The 15,450-nt window shown below is 41.1% G+C and overlaps 1 protein-coding gene across 3 annotated transcripts in view; it reads right to left on the bottom strand.

The window, feature by feature from the left end:
• adgrv1 (adhesion G protein-coupled receptor V1) overlaps positions 1–15,450 on the bottom strand; it is a 147,265-nt gene that overhangs the window by 122,915 nt on the left and 8,900 nt on the right. For all 3 annotated transcript variants that reach the window (XM_034871234.1, XM_034871235.1, XM_034871236.1), the window contains exons 2-7: positions 9,559–9,743; positions 8,134–8,283; positions 4,050–4,145; positions 1,209–1,313; positions 980–1,093; positions 26–256 (exon numbers count right to left, since the gene is read on the bottom strand). In XM_034871234.1, coding sequence (XP_034727125.1) covers positions 26–256; positions 980–1,093; positions 1,209–1,313; positions 4,050–4,145; positions 8,134–8,283; positions 9,559–9,741 — 879 coding nt within the window. In that variant the 5' untranslated portion in view covers positions 9,742–9,743. The remainder of the gene's footprint in view (positions 1–25; positions 257–979; positions 1,094–1,208; positions 1,314–4,049; positions 4,146–8,133; positions 8,284–9,558; positions 9,744–15,450) is intronic.

Raw genomic sequence — 15,450 nt, 5'->3', positions numbered from 1 at the left:
AATAACTGTATTAAAAGAAAGGAACCTCTGTGTCAACAGAGCCGACGAGTGGACCATCCTCAGTCAACCAACCGCGGGTCATATTGAGGGCAATGACGCCAGCGGACTCCGCTACCGCCATGATGGAGTGGGAGAACCGCAGTGGGCTGTCATTACGCCGGATTCTCAGCTGGACACTGCTGCCGTTGGGCCTGAGCAGGGCTCCACCTGCCACGCCCGTTAGCCTGATTGAAAACACCTCATCATCCTCTGGGATCTGGCCAACAAGCAAAGAGGGAACACATTCACAACGCAACAGTTGTACATTGCATGCAGCAGTTTCAAAACTCTAAAAACCTGCTTGCTTTTTTCAACTGGGTTTCTACAGGTTTCACCAAGACTTAAGGACTTTTTCAGATGATTATGAATGAAATTTAAAACCTACTGTATCTCACAACATAAAAAAAAGAAGTCAAATGCCAGAGTCCTATAACAATTCCCTAATTTCCTCATTTGCATTTTAGGACTGGTGTCTAGATTGGCTGCAATATAAGTTGCATGTTGGTCTCATTTGTATTCTTAATACAGTGAATTCTACTTGGACTAGCAAAAGAAAGGACTTCAACATCACAGAAAAAACAAATACATTCTAAAGAGCTGCAGGAACATTAGGATTGGAGGTAGCATTTCATGGACATAGGAACATTTTTACCTGTTGAAAATTATTTAAGACCTATAACACAATAGCGAATTGAAGACGTTTCAAGGCCTAAAATTTAGATTTTAGACTTTTGTAGACTTTTTAAGTCCCTGCAGGAACCCTGTTTAAACTCATGACGATTTGACATTTAAAAATAGCAAAGCCATCAGGGCAATCCGGATATTCTTTTAAAATGCCACAATAGCAGGAACAGAGCAAATGATTATCACAAGCTAAGCCACATATGGGACATGTGGACACTTATATGGATTATCTTTAAATGAGGAGTTTGTTCTATACCTGGTCGTCCCGGATGAGAATACTGAAGTGCACTACAGCCTGTCCCACAGGAATGGTGATGCTCCCTCTGTCTGGACTGAGGTCTTCAATGGCAGGGTTTGGACCTTCAGAGATCTAACCAAGAGAAGGGGACACAGGGATGTAGACACATCGGCAGTCCTTCTTGAATGCAATAAAGCACAGTGTCTCAGGAATGTGGGTTGTTATGTACATTACATTGTCCTCTCACCTCAAAGTTCACTGTCACAGTCCCGTATGTTCCCTTTTCTCTAATCAGGGTAAAAGGCACAGAATGGTTGCTTCCTCTTAGTTCACTGACTACAATCTCTTCAGTCTGAGATGAAAAGGATGAGATAGAAATAGAACTCCAGTCAGTTTAATGTAATCAATTTCAACACAGTTTTTTATTCCCAATTAGAATAAATGACATTATGAAAAAAAGTCACACAAGATTGCATTAATAAACCAAAACAGAGAGTATAAATGGGATGTAAAACAGATTGTACAAGTGAGCTGAACCAAGGGAATGTTTGATTTAATTAATAAAATGACGTATTTGATTTAGAGTTGCATTTACTTTTTTGTTCTCAGTTTTGATGCTTCTTCTCATTTTCATAAATACCGGTCATTACACATTCTAGCATTTAGACTAATACATGCATTTCATGTTCATCTTTTATTGCATGTACTGCTTTGGCAGCAGTACTTGACGCTAATAAAAGTACTGAAATTGAATTGAAAGAGACAGTTTTGTTTTTCTATATAAACCAAATTCAGTTTGCCATAGACAAAGAAAATCTGCTGAATACATATCAGGAGAAATGAAAGCAACTGAATGCTTTACAGGAATTCATTTAGTAATCTAACATAAACACATCTCCCAAGGCCAGGAGGCCTTTATTGATTCTAAGAAAGCCAAATCATTATGCAGCATCTGAGACCATCCGGGGGTGGAAGGGCAACGAGTTACCATGGCAATGCTAAAAACATCCACCGATAATTAAGTCCAGGGAGTGTGGTTTTATTTACCCCTGGGAACCCACAACCACTAGATGGTCACCTACCCCACCACCACAACACTGGCAATCTGCAGTAGTGGGTCCAAATAACTCCAGCCCCCAATCCTTTACTTTCTACTGCTACCTACTAACATAGTTATTGGTCACAAATGCAAGAGAATGCTTATGCAAGTGCATGGGGCACAAACTGGGAAAATTACTTGAGCAGCATTACCATATCGTAAATTTGAGGAATTCATTATCAACAGGTGTAGTTGGGGCAGGTTTTAGTAAAAATTGATTTAGCATGTTGTATAGCCTTTAAAAGAAGATCTGGCACATCCCTGGTTTACTCAAAGACTGGCTGCAGTTGCAACTAATACTAACCATTTTCATTGCTGATTAATCTGCTGATTATTTTCTCAATCAATTGATTTGTGTGGCCGCAGATAACTATCTGGCCAAAGTTTAACATTGGTTAGATGGTGTGATGGGGGGGGTTGCTACTTAGCTTCTGGCAGCACAGATCTTTATGATGACAAGAGTGAAGAAGAGGGCTGAGGAGAAGCTACTAGCTAAGATGGATCTTATGATGCATTGGCACACTGACAAGAGAAAGTTTAAAAATAGTATTTTTTTTAAACTGAAATTGAGTCTACAGCAGTATGTGTTCTCTGTAAACAAAGAGTGGCTGTTCTTAAAGAGTATAATATATGTCATTATTATAACACTGACTGGACTCTTTTGTTATTATAACTTAGATTTGAAATCTCTCGCAGCTGCAAAAAAAGATTTATTTATTTCTGACTGTATATTAAAGACTGTTTTGGTTTGAGTTCACTTCAAATTTGTCCTATCTCTCCACATTATAAAATGCAATACTGTTTAAAATAGATCAGCATCAAGAATGATATTGAGATATTTGAGATATGAGACACAGGAGAAAAGGAAAATAAGGATTTATTAAAAGATTCTTTTGAGGCATTTTTCGCCTTTAATGGACAGGACAGCTAGGTAAGAGAGGGGGGGTGAAGACATGCAGGAAATCAACACAGGTTGGACTTAAACCCTGGACTTCTGCGTTGAGGCATAAACCTCTATGTATGTGTGCACCTGCTCTACCCAATGAGCCTACCTAGCCACACATGAATAGGTATTTCATTGTTCCTTAATATGTGTTCAACTTCAAATCTAGGATGCGCAAATATGCAAAACATTTCAATTTAAAGGTCCACGACTTGAACATTTAGTCTTGGCGCACGACCCTTCATTTTTTGGCCCTTGAAGAGGAAGCATTTGTGCACCTCTGCCCTAAAGGAGCATGCAGAGAGTCCAGGAAGATTTTCTTGTCCTGAGAAAAAATTGGTTTAGATTAAAGGAAAAATCCTAAAGATTTAATTCTGGCGGACTCCCTTACTCAAAATTAGAGATGTTATGATACAGATCCCAGTATCGCTATCGCCTCCGACACTTCCCACAACGCTGGTATTGGTATTGGGAAGTACTGGAGTACTTTATGCACCAATCCAATGTCACGTATTTAAGCACTAAAGACAATCTACATTAAAGTAGTTCATTTTGTGTTCTTTTTCCATTATAACTGATTGTCAAACTGGATGAAAAAAAAAATGTTCTGTGGCATTCGTTGTTTGTTTCACAAAGTTTAACCTAAGCAGACCAACAACAAAGATAGAAATCCCATCCCATCCATACATGGATAGTAGTATACAGCTGTTAAAACATAATACGATGTATGACACATTGGTATTGGATCAGTACTCGGTATCCACCGATACACAAGTTCAAGTATCAGAATCGGTATCGGGGAGAAAACAATGGTATCGGACCATCTCTACTCAAAATGAGTTGCATGGATAAAACAATGTTACAGATTTCTTGAAGCTGCTGCTGTTGTTAACACGTTTGCATTATAATATCATGTGGCAAATTATGATGAATTGATGCGGGACTACTCATAGTTAGAAGTTAAAAGCAATAGACTGTATCGGATGAGACCAAAGTGAATGAACCAATAAATTCGAGATGCATGTGCATGACAGGGGGTTTCTTACCGAGTTGAAGGCTACTATTCCAAAGGCATTGTCATTGGACAGAATGGTGATGGTTGCCTTGTTTGGTGTTCCCAGCGTCACGCCGTTAGAGGAGCTCTGGAAAGCAGGGAGAACAAAACAGTTAGGTAAAACCAGGCCAGACAGTATGTACCTAAACACATCTTAACCTCCCCCTGACACTTGCACTCATGTCAAAAGACCAGAACGCCCGCCTTATCCATTGTCTTCACTTCATTTCTGTGCTCCCACTGAGAGGCCCTGGTGAGAAGGCACAAAGACAGGAAGTGCTGGTCTCGGCCTGGTAGATTTGTCAGGTTAGCTCCAAGCGGGACGCCCCTTCAGGACTTGTGCTGTGCTCTGTGATTCGGCACTAAGACCTGATAACCTTCCAATCTCCCCAGGCTTAAATATCATACAGCAATCCCCCCCCCCCCCAAAAAAAAAATCACCATAATTTATAATCTGTGTAAGAAGGGTTTTCCTTTTTTGGAACACCATTAAAGAAAAAGACCACAGTCTTGTTGTTTGGCATAACTTTTAGAGGTTTCCATTAGTGAGCTAACCAATGTTTTCGCAAGCATGTCATGGTCCAACTGTGCTGATAACCACCATGTCTGAGCTGAAGTGCACAGACTTCCACCCAAGCATCCAAAACTTGCAGCGCACCGACAACTGTGTTAGATGGTGTGATAGGGGGGTGCTACTTAGCTTCTGTCAGCGCAGATCTTTATGATGACAAGAGTGAAGAAGAGGGCTGAGGAGAAGCTACTAGCTAAGATGGATTTTATGAGGCATTGGCACACTGACAAGAGAGTTTTTTCTTACCGAAATTGAGTCTACAGCAGTATGTGTTATCTGTAAACAAAGAGTGGCTGTTCTTAAAGAGTATAAAGTGTGACATTTGGGTGGTTTAGAAAATGTCAGAAAATGGTGAAAAATGTCAATCAGTGTTTTCCTAAGCCCAAACTGTCTTGTAATGTCTTGTTTTTATGCACAGCTCAAAGAGATATAGTTTACTGTCCGAGGTGAGAGAAGAAACTAGAAAATATTCAAATTTAACAAGCTGGAATCAAAGTTTTTTTCTTCATAAATGACTCAAACAAATTAATTCATCATCAGAATAGTTCATGATTAATTTAATAGTTGACACCAAGCTCTAATCTGCACATAGGCTAATAAGTATATGTGCAGGTGTTTAAATTAGGTGTAAGGTTTATTTGCAGGTGTAAATTATCAACTATGAGAGCCTCGACATAGCATGATAAAGACACACATTTTTTGACCAAAACTCACTTCAAAAGCATTTTTTGCAGCCAACCAAAGTTGAAGGTTGCACAGGGCGCATGTTAAGGTGAGAGTGGACAAAGTTGAAATGAAAAACAAGAAAGTGCTTAGGCCTCTTGCATTCATCCCTCTTTTCAAACAGGGCTTTTCCCAGCTGTAACGGAGCTTTCTTTCCGCTGCTGAGCTCTTGTAGCGGTCAACTCACAGACACAGAATCCACACGCTTTGGCAAAGCCAAAATGCTCACACACATGCGCACAGACTCAACTGTTTCCAACTACATACACACGCTCAAACGTAAATTAAAAGTAAATTACTCTCCATTACAAACTCACACACACACACACACACACACACACACACAATTTTGACTACTAATTGAATGAACCCTGAGAATACAGCAGGATTTAGCTCCAACAACACACACACACACACAGACAAACACACACACATACACACCTAATATAATATTTCAAGACCTACTGTGTTCTACCTTCTTTTCCTGCTGTTAAGCTGCACCTGCTCTGGTCCCCAACAATTCTACACTGTTTTCTTCATAACAAGTCTTGTTCGGTCATACTCACTTCTAACAAGTTTGTGTTAATATTTTCTTTCAAAACTGATTTTATATGTTAAACTAGGGGTGGGAATCAAAAGGTGCCTCACGATACGATACGTGATAAATGGCTGACCATGTCGATAATATCACGATACAGCAATTCTGCTATAATTAAAATATAGTTGGGCAATCTTATAATGATCTAACTATGAATACAAAATGCCTGTGAACAGGTTAATTGCGGGTTTTTCTCTCTTTATTCACCGCAAGTCCAATCTGTTAGAAAACAGCATAATTCTGCAGCTTACGTTTTTCACACTATAGAGCTACTGTGGGTCCAGACTTTGGACTTAAACGTTGCTGGGGCATCTGTTATTTCCCTCAAACTGCTGACTGCCATCCCATTGAAAAAACCTTTTCCTCTCCGGGCTAGTTAACTTATGTTCAAGTTCTCCTCATTCATGTGTTAAGCGCCACCTCGTTGGAGCCATAAAATACTGACGCTGAGAGCAGGGGAATCTATTGAATGAGCTTTATTTGAATTAATGAGAAAATCAGTATTTGGTGCCAGCATATTGATTCTGGTATCGCACTGAGAAGGACGATATCTTGGCGTTTCAATATTTTGTCCCACTCCAAGGTTTACACGGTCAAAAGTGATAAATGTACCCTGGTCAACACTTTGTTTCTTGCTTGTGCTTGATCTATGAAACACCTTTTAGTGCACATTCATCCTCCAGACAGTCCTTCAGTAAGCTGATAGGGTAGCATTTGGCCAAAGCTTTGTCTAGGCTGTAGTGTAAACAGACAGGCTAAGTGGGCCTCATATCTTTCACTCTTGTAGCGGGCTAAATTCGGGCTTGCGCTACTGGATTTTAACCAGATGTCACAAAAATGTAGCATCAAATTGAAAATGTTGAATGAGGAAAGTTGCTCTTTCTGACAGCTGCTGCCGTTCTGTAAATGTGCAAAGCCAACAATCAGTGAGTCACGAGGACCTTTCTCTTAGGTCTTTTAGTGAGGGGTAAGACAGGCAGACAGCAGGACCAGGCCCCCCAAGCTCATCAATCAAACCTGACAGCTAAAGGCTACATAAAACCATGGAGATAGTCTCTAGGTGTAAGGCATCCTGGGCTCTGATGTGATTCCCTTTGACAAGGATTTACAACGTATACCCTTTAAAAATCATTTTCAAACTTTAAAACATCCTTAGTTGTTAGATACAAGTCTAGGACTGCTCAATTATGGAAAAAAAACGTATGGTAAAGTATTGTGGAATATAAAGTAGTACGCTATAGTAATGGATTGGTCATTGTCTCTTAGAAAGATGTTGCAATTATTGAACTTAAAATCACTGAAACATTTGAAAATTTTATTTTTCTATTCAGAACACAAGACAAAATAAGAGTTTATATACAAAATGTAATATGCAACAATTTACTCTGTTTTTGGGATCGTTAGAAGGATAAATCATAATCACAATTACACATTTGATTATTTTAACAGCCCTACTATGTGCAATAGTAAAAGCCCAACAATATTCTCCAAAAGAAAAAACAAGTAAGCCTTCTGTCTTTTTCTTTTTTATCTTACAGCAACTGCACTACAAGAACGTAGCTAATTGGACCTGTGTGCCTTTGGGTAGCTTTGGCAAAAAAAAGTCTCAAAATGCATGACAAGATTTGAATGTACTTGGTTGTAAATCCATTAACTCATTGTAACAGACTGAGCCTTCATCAATGTTAGTGTCAATTGCAATGGTGAACACACAACATAAACAGAAATGAAATCCTCGGAACGGACATGCTCATCAAAGTGAATGGGGCCAGTGAATGAGAGAATCACTTGTCACTGGCGGGGCTGTGTGGTGGGGCTGTGGCTGTCAAAGTTACTTTTTTTTCACAAAGGTGTCTTGTAGTGGGGGAACCTCAGAGGCCCCACCCAGGCGAGTCCTGTAAAAGTCCTAAATAGCACACACACATCAAAGACTCTGTAGCTCAACGGCTGTCTGTGGCTGTCGCCCCCACCATCTATTGCTTAGTAGATGGGGTTAGGGTTTAAGATGGTCAGGGGCAGAATTAGAACAGTCGGACTTTGTGGAAAGGAAGCTTCGAGCTCCAGAGAAAAGAGAGAAGGGAGAGAGGGTAAAAGAAGAGTGGGAAGTCATCATCAATCCAGAAGCAGACATTGAAAAAGAGAAGTGGGCGAGCACACACACGCAGACAAACAGTTGGCATTTACCTGTAGTGCAAGGTTGAAGGTAAATATTTCATCGGCTTCAGGCAAGTCGTCATCTTTCACAGCAATGAAGACGGTCTTACTGGACTCAGTGGACAGCAGGAAGGCTGCAGCAGTAACGGCTTCAAAGTCCCCTGTGTCCACTCCCTCTAGCTGGGTAAAACAAGCAAACATTCATTTGTGTCACTCGTCAATTACCTTTAAGATTCTGGCTTCTTTGTCCGTTTTCTGTTTGAAACACTTTTTGATACATTCCTTTAAAAAGTGTAAAATGGAGAGAAACAGATAAGGCACAAGAGAGATGGAGACAGCGTGGCACAATTGAGCAAACTTCTCAAACCTTTTGATTATCGTAACCCCTTTGAACTGTTCTTTTGTCAAGCCAGGTAAACCCTGACCAGCACAAAACATTTTTGATTTAAAAAAAAAGGAGATATATACAGCGCTACCCCCAACAGTACTACAATGTACCCCCATTTGAGAAAGACTGCCTTAGACAACTGAGCGTATAATGTAGGATGCTCCGGGCTAGATGTTTTTGCCGGTTTCAGCTCTTTACCACAGCAGAGAGAAGACATTGTGTTCCTGTCTATTTTCTTCTTTTCTACTGGTGCCTTTATCTGTTTGATCCTCAAGTGCGCTTTTCTCTATCCCCAGTAGTTTACTGAAGGAAGCCTGATATTACACAGTATTTCAGGGTCTTCCCTACTATGATATAACTTAATAGGCACAGCACCCAAGTTGTTTTGAGCACCACCTAAGTGGTGAGCATTAAAACTATCCAGAGTTAGCAGATCTAACAATTGTAGTTGGTCCCCAGTGGACGTTTTTTAGCAAGTTTTGTCTTTAAGCTTTTTGAGTGTTATTTTCTTTTTTTTTTAAATCTGCTTTAGCTTTTCCACCGTTTTAGAAACAGATATGGTCATAATGGTCCAAAATTATGTAAAATTGAACACTCAAGAGTGGACCCCTAAACCCCCTGCCCAATACGTGCACCTAAGACTTCCACAAACCTAGGGAAAACACTGTAATTCATTAACTAATACAGCAGCTCAGGTATGTAAGAAGAAACACGGTAAAGATATCAAGAAGCATAGGAAACCCCCTGACCACAATCCACTGCACGGCCAGCTAGCCTTCCCAGACAACCAACTGTGAGCAGATGACACTTGCCCCCATGTGGAGGACGTAAAGCCAAAACCCAGTCTGTGATTTTCAAAAACAGTTTCTGCAGTCACGAGAGGTCTGTTTACTGGCCACCGCGTGCCATAGATTAAAAAAGAAATGTCACTCTCCTTTACTGAACCTAAAGGTGGCAGCTCAGCAACACAACGAAGTGATCAGATACAGACAGAAGAGATGACTTGACAGGTTGATGAGTGTGGATACACAATGAGTCATCAACAATGAGTTTGTCCCATGACCTACCAGAACCAAAGCCGTCACATTGACCGGGTCTCCCACTCTCTCCACGACCAGGCGGATCACAGCCGTTCTGCTCTCGTTGACAAAAAAGTTAGTCTGCCCCAGGAACCGCAGTGTGGCTGACTCAGACGCAGTGCCAGGGATGGACAGAGCCAGAATCAACCCAGCTAGCAGGACAGGGAGCATTCCTACAAAGAAAGGGAAAGCATATGCACGATCGTCAAGTCATCTTTATTTAAATAGCACATTTAAAACAACAGCAGCTGACCCGATGTTCTTTCCAGTCGAGGCAGATGGTTTCAAAAGTACAAAAAATTAAAGGTGCATAACAAGCCACAACACAAAATGTAATTGTTAATGAAAGTCAAGTAAATAAATAGGAAGTTAGAAGAGAAGGAATGAAATACAATAAAACAATAGATTACAAGGCAGTAAAAGGGGGTTAAAAATAAGTCAAGAGGGGACTTGACAGATAATCGAAATTCATATATTGAAACAGCAGGGGCCAATCCGGGTATATTTTGAGGGGTTTGGAAAAGCATCATCACTAGATTTTTAGTTCCTCGACTGCCTACATAAATACACTTCAGATTTGATGTTTTGGAGATCTGTTCTAATAATCCATAATATTGCACAAATACTAAGTCTAAAATGTATATGAACACCTACACATCACCCTCAAGAAATGTAAGAAATGTCCAGTCAGCAGATGAAAATGAATATGATCTACAGGCAGTATGGAGTGGCCAGATGTTCAGATGGCCTGGCTTTTGAAAATGTGCAGCCATGCTGGCGGGCAGGCTTGCTGGCCATTCTGCTCTAAATGATTAGTTACATTACTCCATCATTTCAATGGCTGTTGTCTTCTTCTTGTCATAACAGTTGAAGCAGTTGTTGCAGAGTTTATTGTTCTTGACGACATCAATTTCAGTCGTTCAGAGTGACGCTTCAAACAGCCTCCTGTGTAATTCTGCGCTGCCAACACACGCTCTTTTCTCTCTAATCATCTTTTCTGCCATCCTGCTTCCTCCAATGATCCTCACTTCTCTTCTACACCCATCTTCCCTCCACTTTGCCTCTGTCCTCGTTTCCTCTCCTTATGTCCTCTGCTTCATCTCTGCTCTCACCCAGAAAAATCCTAAAGCTGGATGGAGCCACTGAGACAGTTGTCATGGTTAACACAACAAAACAACGCAGCATGACAAGTGGGGCGGAGCCAGTTTATGGCTAAATTGCAGCCACTCTGTCCTGTCTTCAACCTCCCTGCTGCCTCTTACCCATCCCATTCATAATTGGCACCACACAGCCTTGCAAACGATGTGAACACGTAAGGTTTAAATAAATGTGCTCTTAATTACAAGGTTGAAAAAGAACATCAGCATCTACGGTGGATGAAGTCATGCTGTTTGGTTCCCTTTTTTTTTAAAGCAGAAATCGTTTAGGAAAGTTGGACATTTTATATGTCCCATTACTGGTATATCAATCTGAGTTATACTTAGTAGTGGCGAGTGTTTAAATAGCAACCATCCATCAATCAGTTTGTCAACGTAGAGCAGAGAACAAGACACACATCAGCTTTAGAAGTTGTTGGTTGACAGATACAGTCAAAACCAATTGATGCAGATGATAACCGGTGTGTGTGACAAAGGGAGAGCATATGCATGTGTGAAAGTTTGTATGGAGGTGGTGTCACGGGGCACGTGTGTGTGTGTGTGTGTGTGTGTGCATGCCAGAAGTGGAAAGATTGCTGGGAAATCCATCAAAAAAGGATTTAGAGCTGGTGGGGAGCAGGGCTGGACAGTGGGGAACAGAGGGTGAGGCTAAGGGAGAAGAGAGGAGAGTGTGTCGCAGGACAAAGAAAATAAATCCTGTTATTCGCCCAGTTCTCTCTCTCCTGGTGTTGGGAACTTCCTGGACCACTGACTGAGAGCTTACGTGACAAGCTATAAAGCCTCTCTCTTGCACCATCTCACAGAAACTGCGTTACATGTGGATAAGTCTACACTGCTCTCAGCTACACTCTCGGGTAATGTACCCGACGGTGTGTGCAATTATATATCTGGACACCTGCTGTGTGTATATCCACTTGCCTGTCATATCGGAAGGTCAAGCAACAGAATGTTTTGGTCATGACAACACCTCACTGACCACAGCATTCAACTTTGCTAAAGATGATGACAATTTTATCAAATTGACTGGAAATTTAATTTAAAGGTGCCATATCACGCTTATTTTCAGGCTCATAGTTGTATTCTCGGTACTGGAACATGCTGTAATGTAAAAAAACAAACATTTTTCTCATACTGTCTGCCTGTATATACCTGTATTGACCCTCGTCTTTTAGTGTCAGTTTCATTAAGCCCTCTCCTGTTAGTGGATTGGTTAATGTTTCCAGGTCTTCTGCATCTGTGCTTGCAGAGTCTCTGCACCATCATTGAAGCCGGGGAATGACTGTAGCAGCACTTTCTACCTATATATAGAATAGTTGTAACATCACCACCCTAAAAAAGTCCTGACGGCTCGTTTAAAGGCTGTGCTTCTAAATACAGGCTATGTGCATTTCTCTGTGGATTGAGCATTTTTTGAATACTTTCACAGTATTATAAAGCACCCCAACATGCTTTGAATTAAAATTAAAAATTTTAAAAAAGACATGGAAATCTTACTTTTACAATGTGGGACCTTTAATTTCAGTCTCTCTATGTCATGTTTGCCTTCAGTTTTCAGAACAAAAGTTCTGACTTCCCACACTATTTCTTCAGTAAACCTCACTTCCAAACATCCAAATGCTTGCCTAACAACACTTAGACCACAATCTTTCAGATGGATGGTAGCAAGCATCCAACTCTCTAACTTCCTAACCCCCTTCTCTAAAACAGAGGGGTGGTCCCTTTCGCATCCACTGACCCAGACGCCGCACTTCCTTCAAAGGGCCTAATACAAAGCAGATGCTGTGTGGATGGAACAGGTCTGTTTAAAAGCGGCAGGGCAGTTTTTATGCTGGCATCATGTGTTTTGCCAACCTTGACCCTGGGGGTTATAGGGGGACCACTGATCTGTCTGTCACAGCAAAAGGAAGCATGGAGTGCCTGGCGCAGACCTCTGACATTGATAAGGTTGGGATTTAGAGTCCATGTTGAGAGGTGCACAGAGACACAGTAGCGTGTGTGCGCACACACACAAACACACACAGACACACACAAAGTTTGCATACATGGATGCATTTCCCAGAGCTGGCACAGTCAGCATATGCATCCAAAATGCAGGATCTCAATGCTCAGATAGACAGCTGGGTGACAGGCCAGGACACTGGAGAGCTCTGAAATGCATGAAAACACACTGTCCATCACAAATAACGTGTGCCAAAGGAAAAGAAAATGATGGCTAGGACCATGACTCTGAGACCTGGCGCTCGAACAAGCCACAGACAACACCACAACTAAAGAGACTGCACATTCTGAACATCCAAAATTGCTTTTATTGACTTATTCTGTGACTCTAACCTCAGTCAGCTGACTTTCTTTTATATTCTATTACTTCCTGGAACACACAGCATCCAGTAAATATTACCCACACTATATATAGTACTGGTTAAATGTGTGATGGACATCACTGGATTCATCCGCGACAGTACAACAATGCATTGTTAGATATACTCTGAAGTCGTCAAGCTCAAATAACATTTGGCTGGGAACAATCCTGAATCACTCTTCATTAGTTAGTTACCATTTGCTAAAGTTGTTATTTAAATCTGACTCTGATCGGTTTAAGCCTTGGCCTTGAACCTGCAATCACCATAACAATTTTTGTCCAGAATATAATACTTCTAGCTAACTTCTTTCTTCCTTCCAATATGCAGAGTCATTAAGAATTATGCTCCTCTTGCACAGGCAGGCTTTGTGCTTGCCAGGAAAGTTTCTTAGCGCTGGGCATTGGCTACACCAGGAGTACCACTAACTCCACTCGTTTCAGCGGCTAAGCTCAGATCAAAGCTAAAGGGAACAATGCGTCGACAACGCACACATGCAACTGGACACACAAACACACGCATACGTCATGTACAGAGTATCTCTTGCAAACACTCCTCTCTATCTTCTGATCTTTGCAGTGGTGGAAGAAGTATTCAGATCCCAGTTACTTCAGTAAAAGTATGTATGTATCATCAAGAAAATGTACTCATAGTAATAAAAGTAAAAGTACTCAATGCAGACAGAAAAAAAACTCACATTTTAGATACTGGACCAAACAGTTCTGTCAATCAACAAAGTGTCAAATTGGCAAATCATTTCTTCTGTACTTGTAGTTTAACAAATAAGATGTTGCTATAACAACCTACATGTGTTCTGTGTACAAACATCAACAACATTTATTAAGTAAATGGTAACTATAGCTGTCAGGTGAATGTAAAAAGTACAATACATTGCTGTGAAATGTAGAGGAGTAGTGGCATGAAAAGAAAAAACTCAGGTAAATTACAAGTCCCTCGAATATTCCACCACAGGATCTCTCTCTGTCACACATCTTATCACTTCCTTCTTCTTGGAGACAGAGTACTTTCCTGTATCTCTGTGATGGACAGCTCACCACCGGACAGGCCTTCCCGACAGACTCAGACCCTGAGCAGTCAACAGAAATAACATCAGTGCTGGTCAGCGTTGGTTTGACCCTGTCACCTGTCAGCCCTTCTTAAAACAGCCTACCGGTGTCAGGTGCCTGGTTCACAAAAACTACATCAGAGCCCTCGCGCGCGCGCACACACACACACACACACACACACACACACACACACACACACACACACACACACACACACACACACACACACACACACACACACACACACACACACACACACACACACACACACACACACACACACACACACACACACACACACACACACACACACACACACACACACACACACACACACACAGTTATATTGGATATCCCTGTCGGAGGTGCACGGGGGGCGGTGTCTAGTTGCAGGGCTGCTCCTGGGGTCAGTGCTCACCCGCTGATGCCTCTAGGGTTTCTCCTGACCGCTGTGGTGTAATCTTTGGCATCAATTATTCACTGCATTCCCGAGACTTAACAGTCAGAGGGTGATAGTAAGCGTGACACTGCAGGATTCACTGTAAAACACGTGCCATGTGCCATTCTGTAGTTAAGTCGGGTTTCGGGCTGTTGACAACCTGTAAGTATACATAATCATGCGAGCTGTCACAGGCGCTCATGTTTTACAGTGGGTGACTTAACCCCTTTTGAAAGCAATAGAAATGGTCCATGCCTCATATCCATAAAGTATTGGTATAACCTTAGCTAAATGGTTAGGTAAGTCAACAAACCAATAAACAATTAATAAAAGTATTACAAGTAAAATTCTAAATTTAGAAATCCAATGCGTTTTCATACAAAAACATATTGATCCAAAAGATTTCTAAATGTAGAAACATGAACAGAATATTTCTTTACACTCCATAAGTTCTTTGAACTATGCACATTTTGACATTTTTGAGTAATGCTTAATTTTATGAGCAGCGTGTTAAGGTGTTTTTTTGGTTTGTTTTTCATCTACAACAAGAAGGAAGCCCCCCACTTTGCACCAGACGTCACGTAACGTGATAACGGGACAGCGTGATCAAAGGTACTGATACAAGGTAATGATACCAAAGACAGAAGCCTTAGCTTTCTGCTGCAAAAGGATTGAATGTTCTAGCTGTTATGGTTTTTATTTTTAGATCGATTTGAACAGGATTGTGTAAACGAGTTCAATTTCTTCTTGTTAAGTAAAAAATATGCCTCCATTGTTTGTCTCATTGAAGACAGAATCAGTCATGGCGTTTTAGCCACTTTAGCTCTCTGGGAGCTTTCGAGGAGAAGTACCAGCCTCTA

The sequence above is a fragment of the Etheostoma cragini genome, chromosome 5, assembly GCF_013103735.1.
Source record: "Etheostoma cragini isolate CJK2018 chromosome 5, CSU_Ecrag_1.0, whole genome shotgun sequence".
Lineage (NCBI taxonomy): Eukaryota > Metazoa > Chordata > Actinopteri > Perciformes > Percidae > Etheostoma > Etheostoma cragini.
Note: the sequence above shows the minus strand (reverse complement) of the source record. Positions and strands in the feature narration are given on the sequence as shown.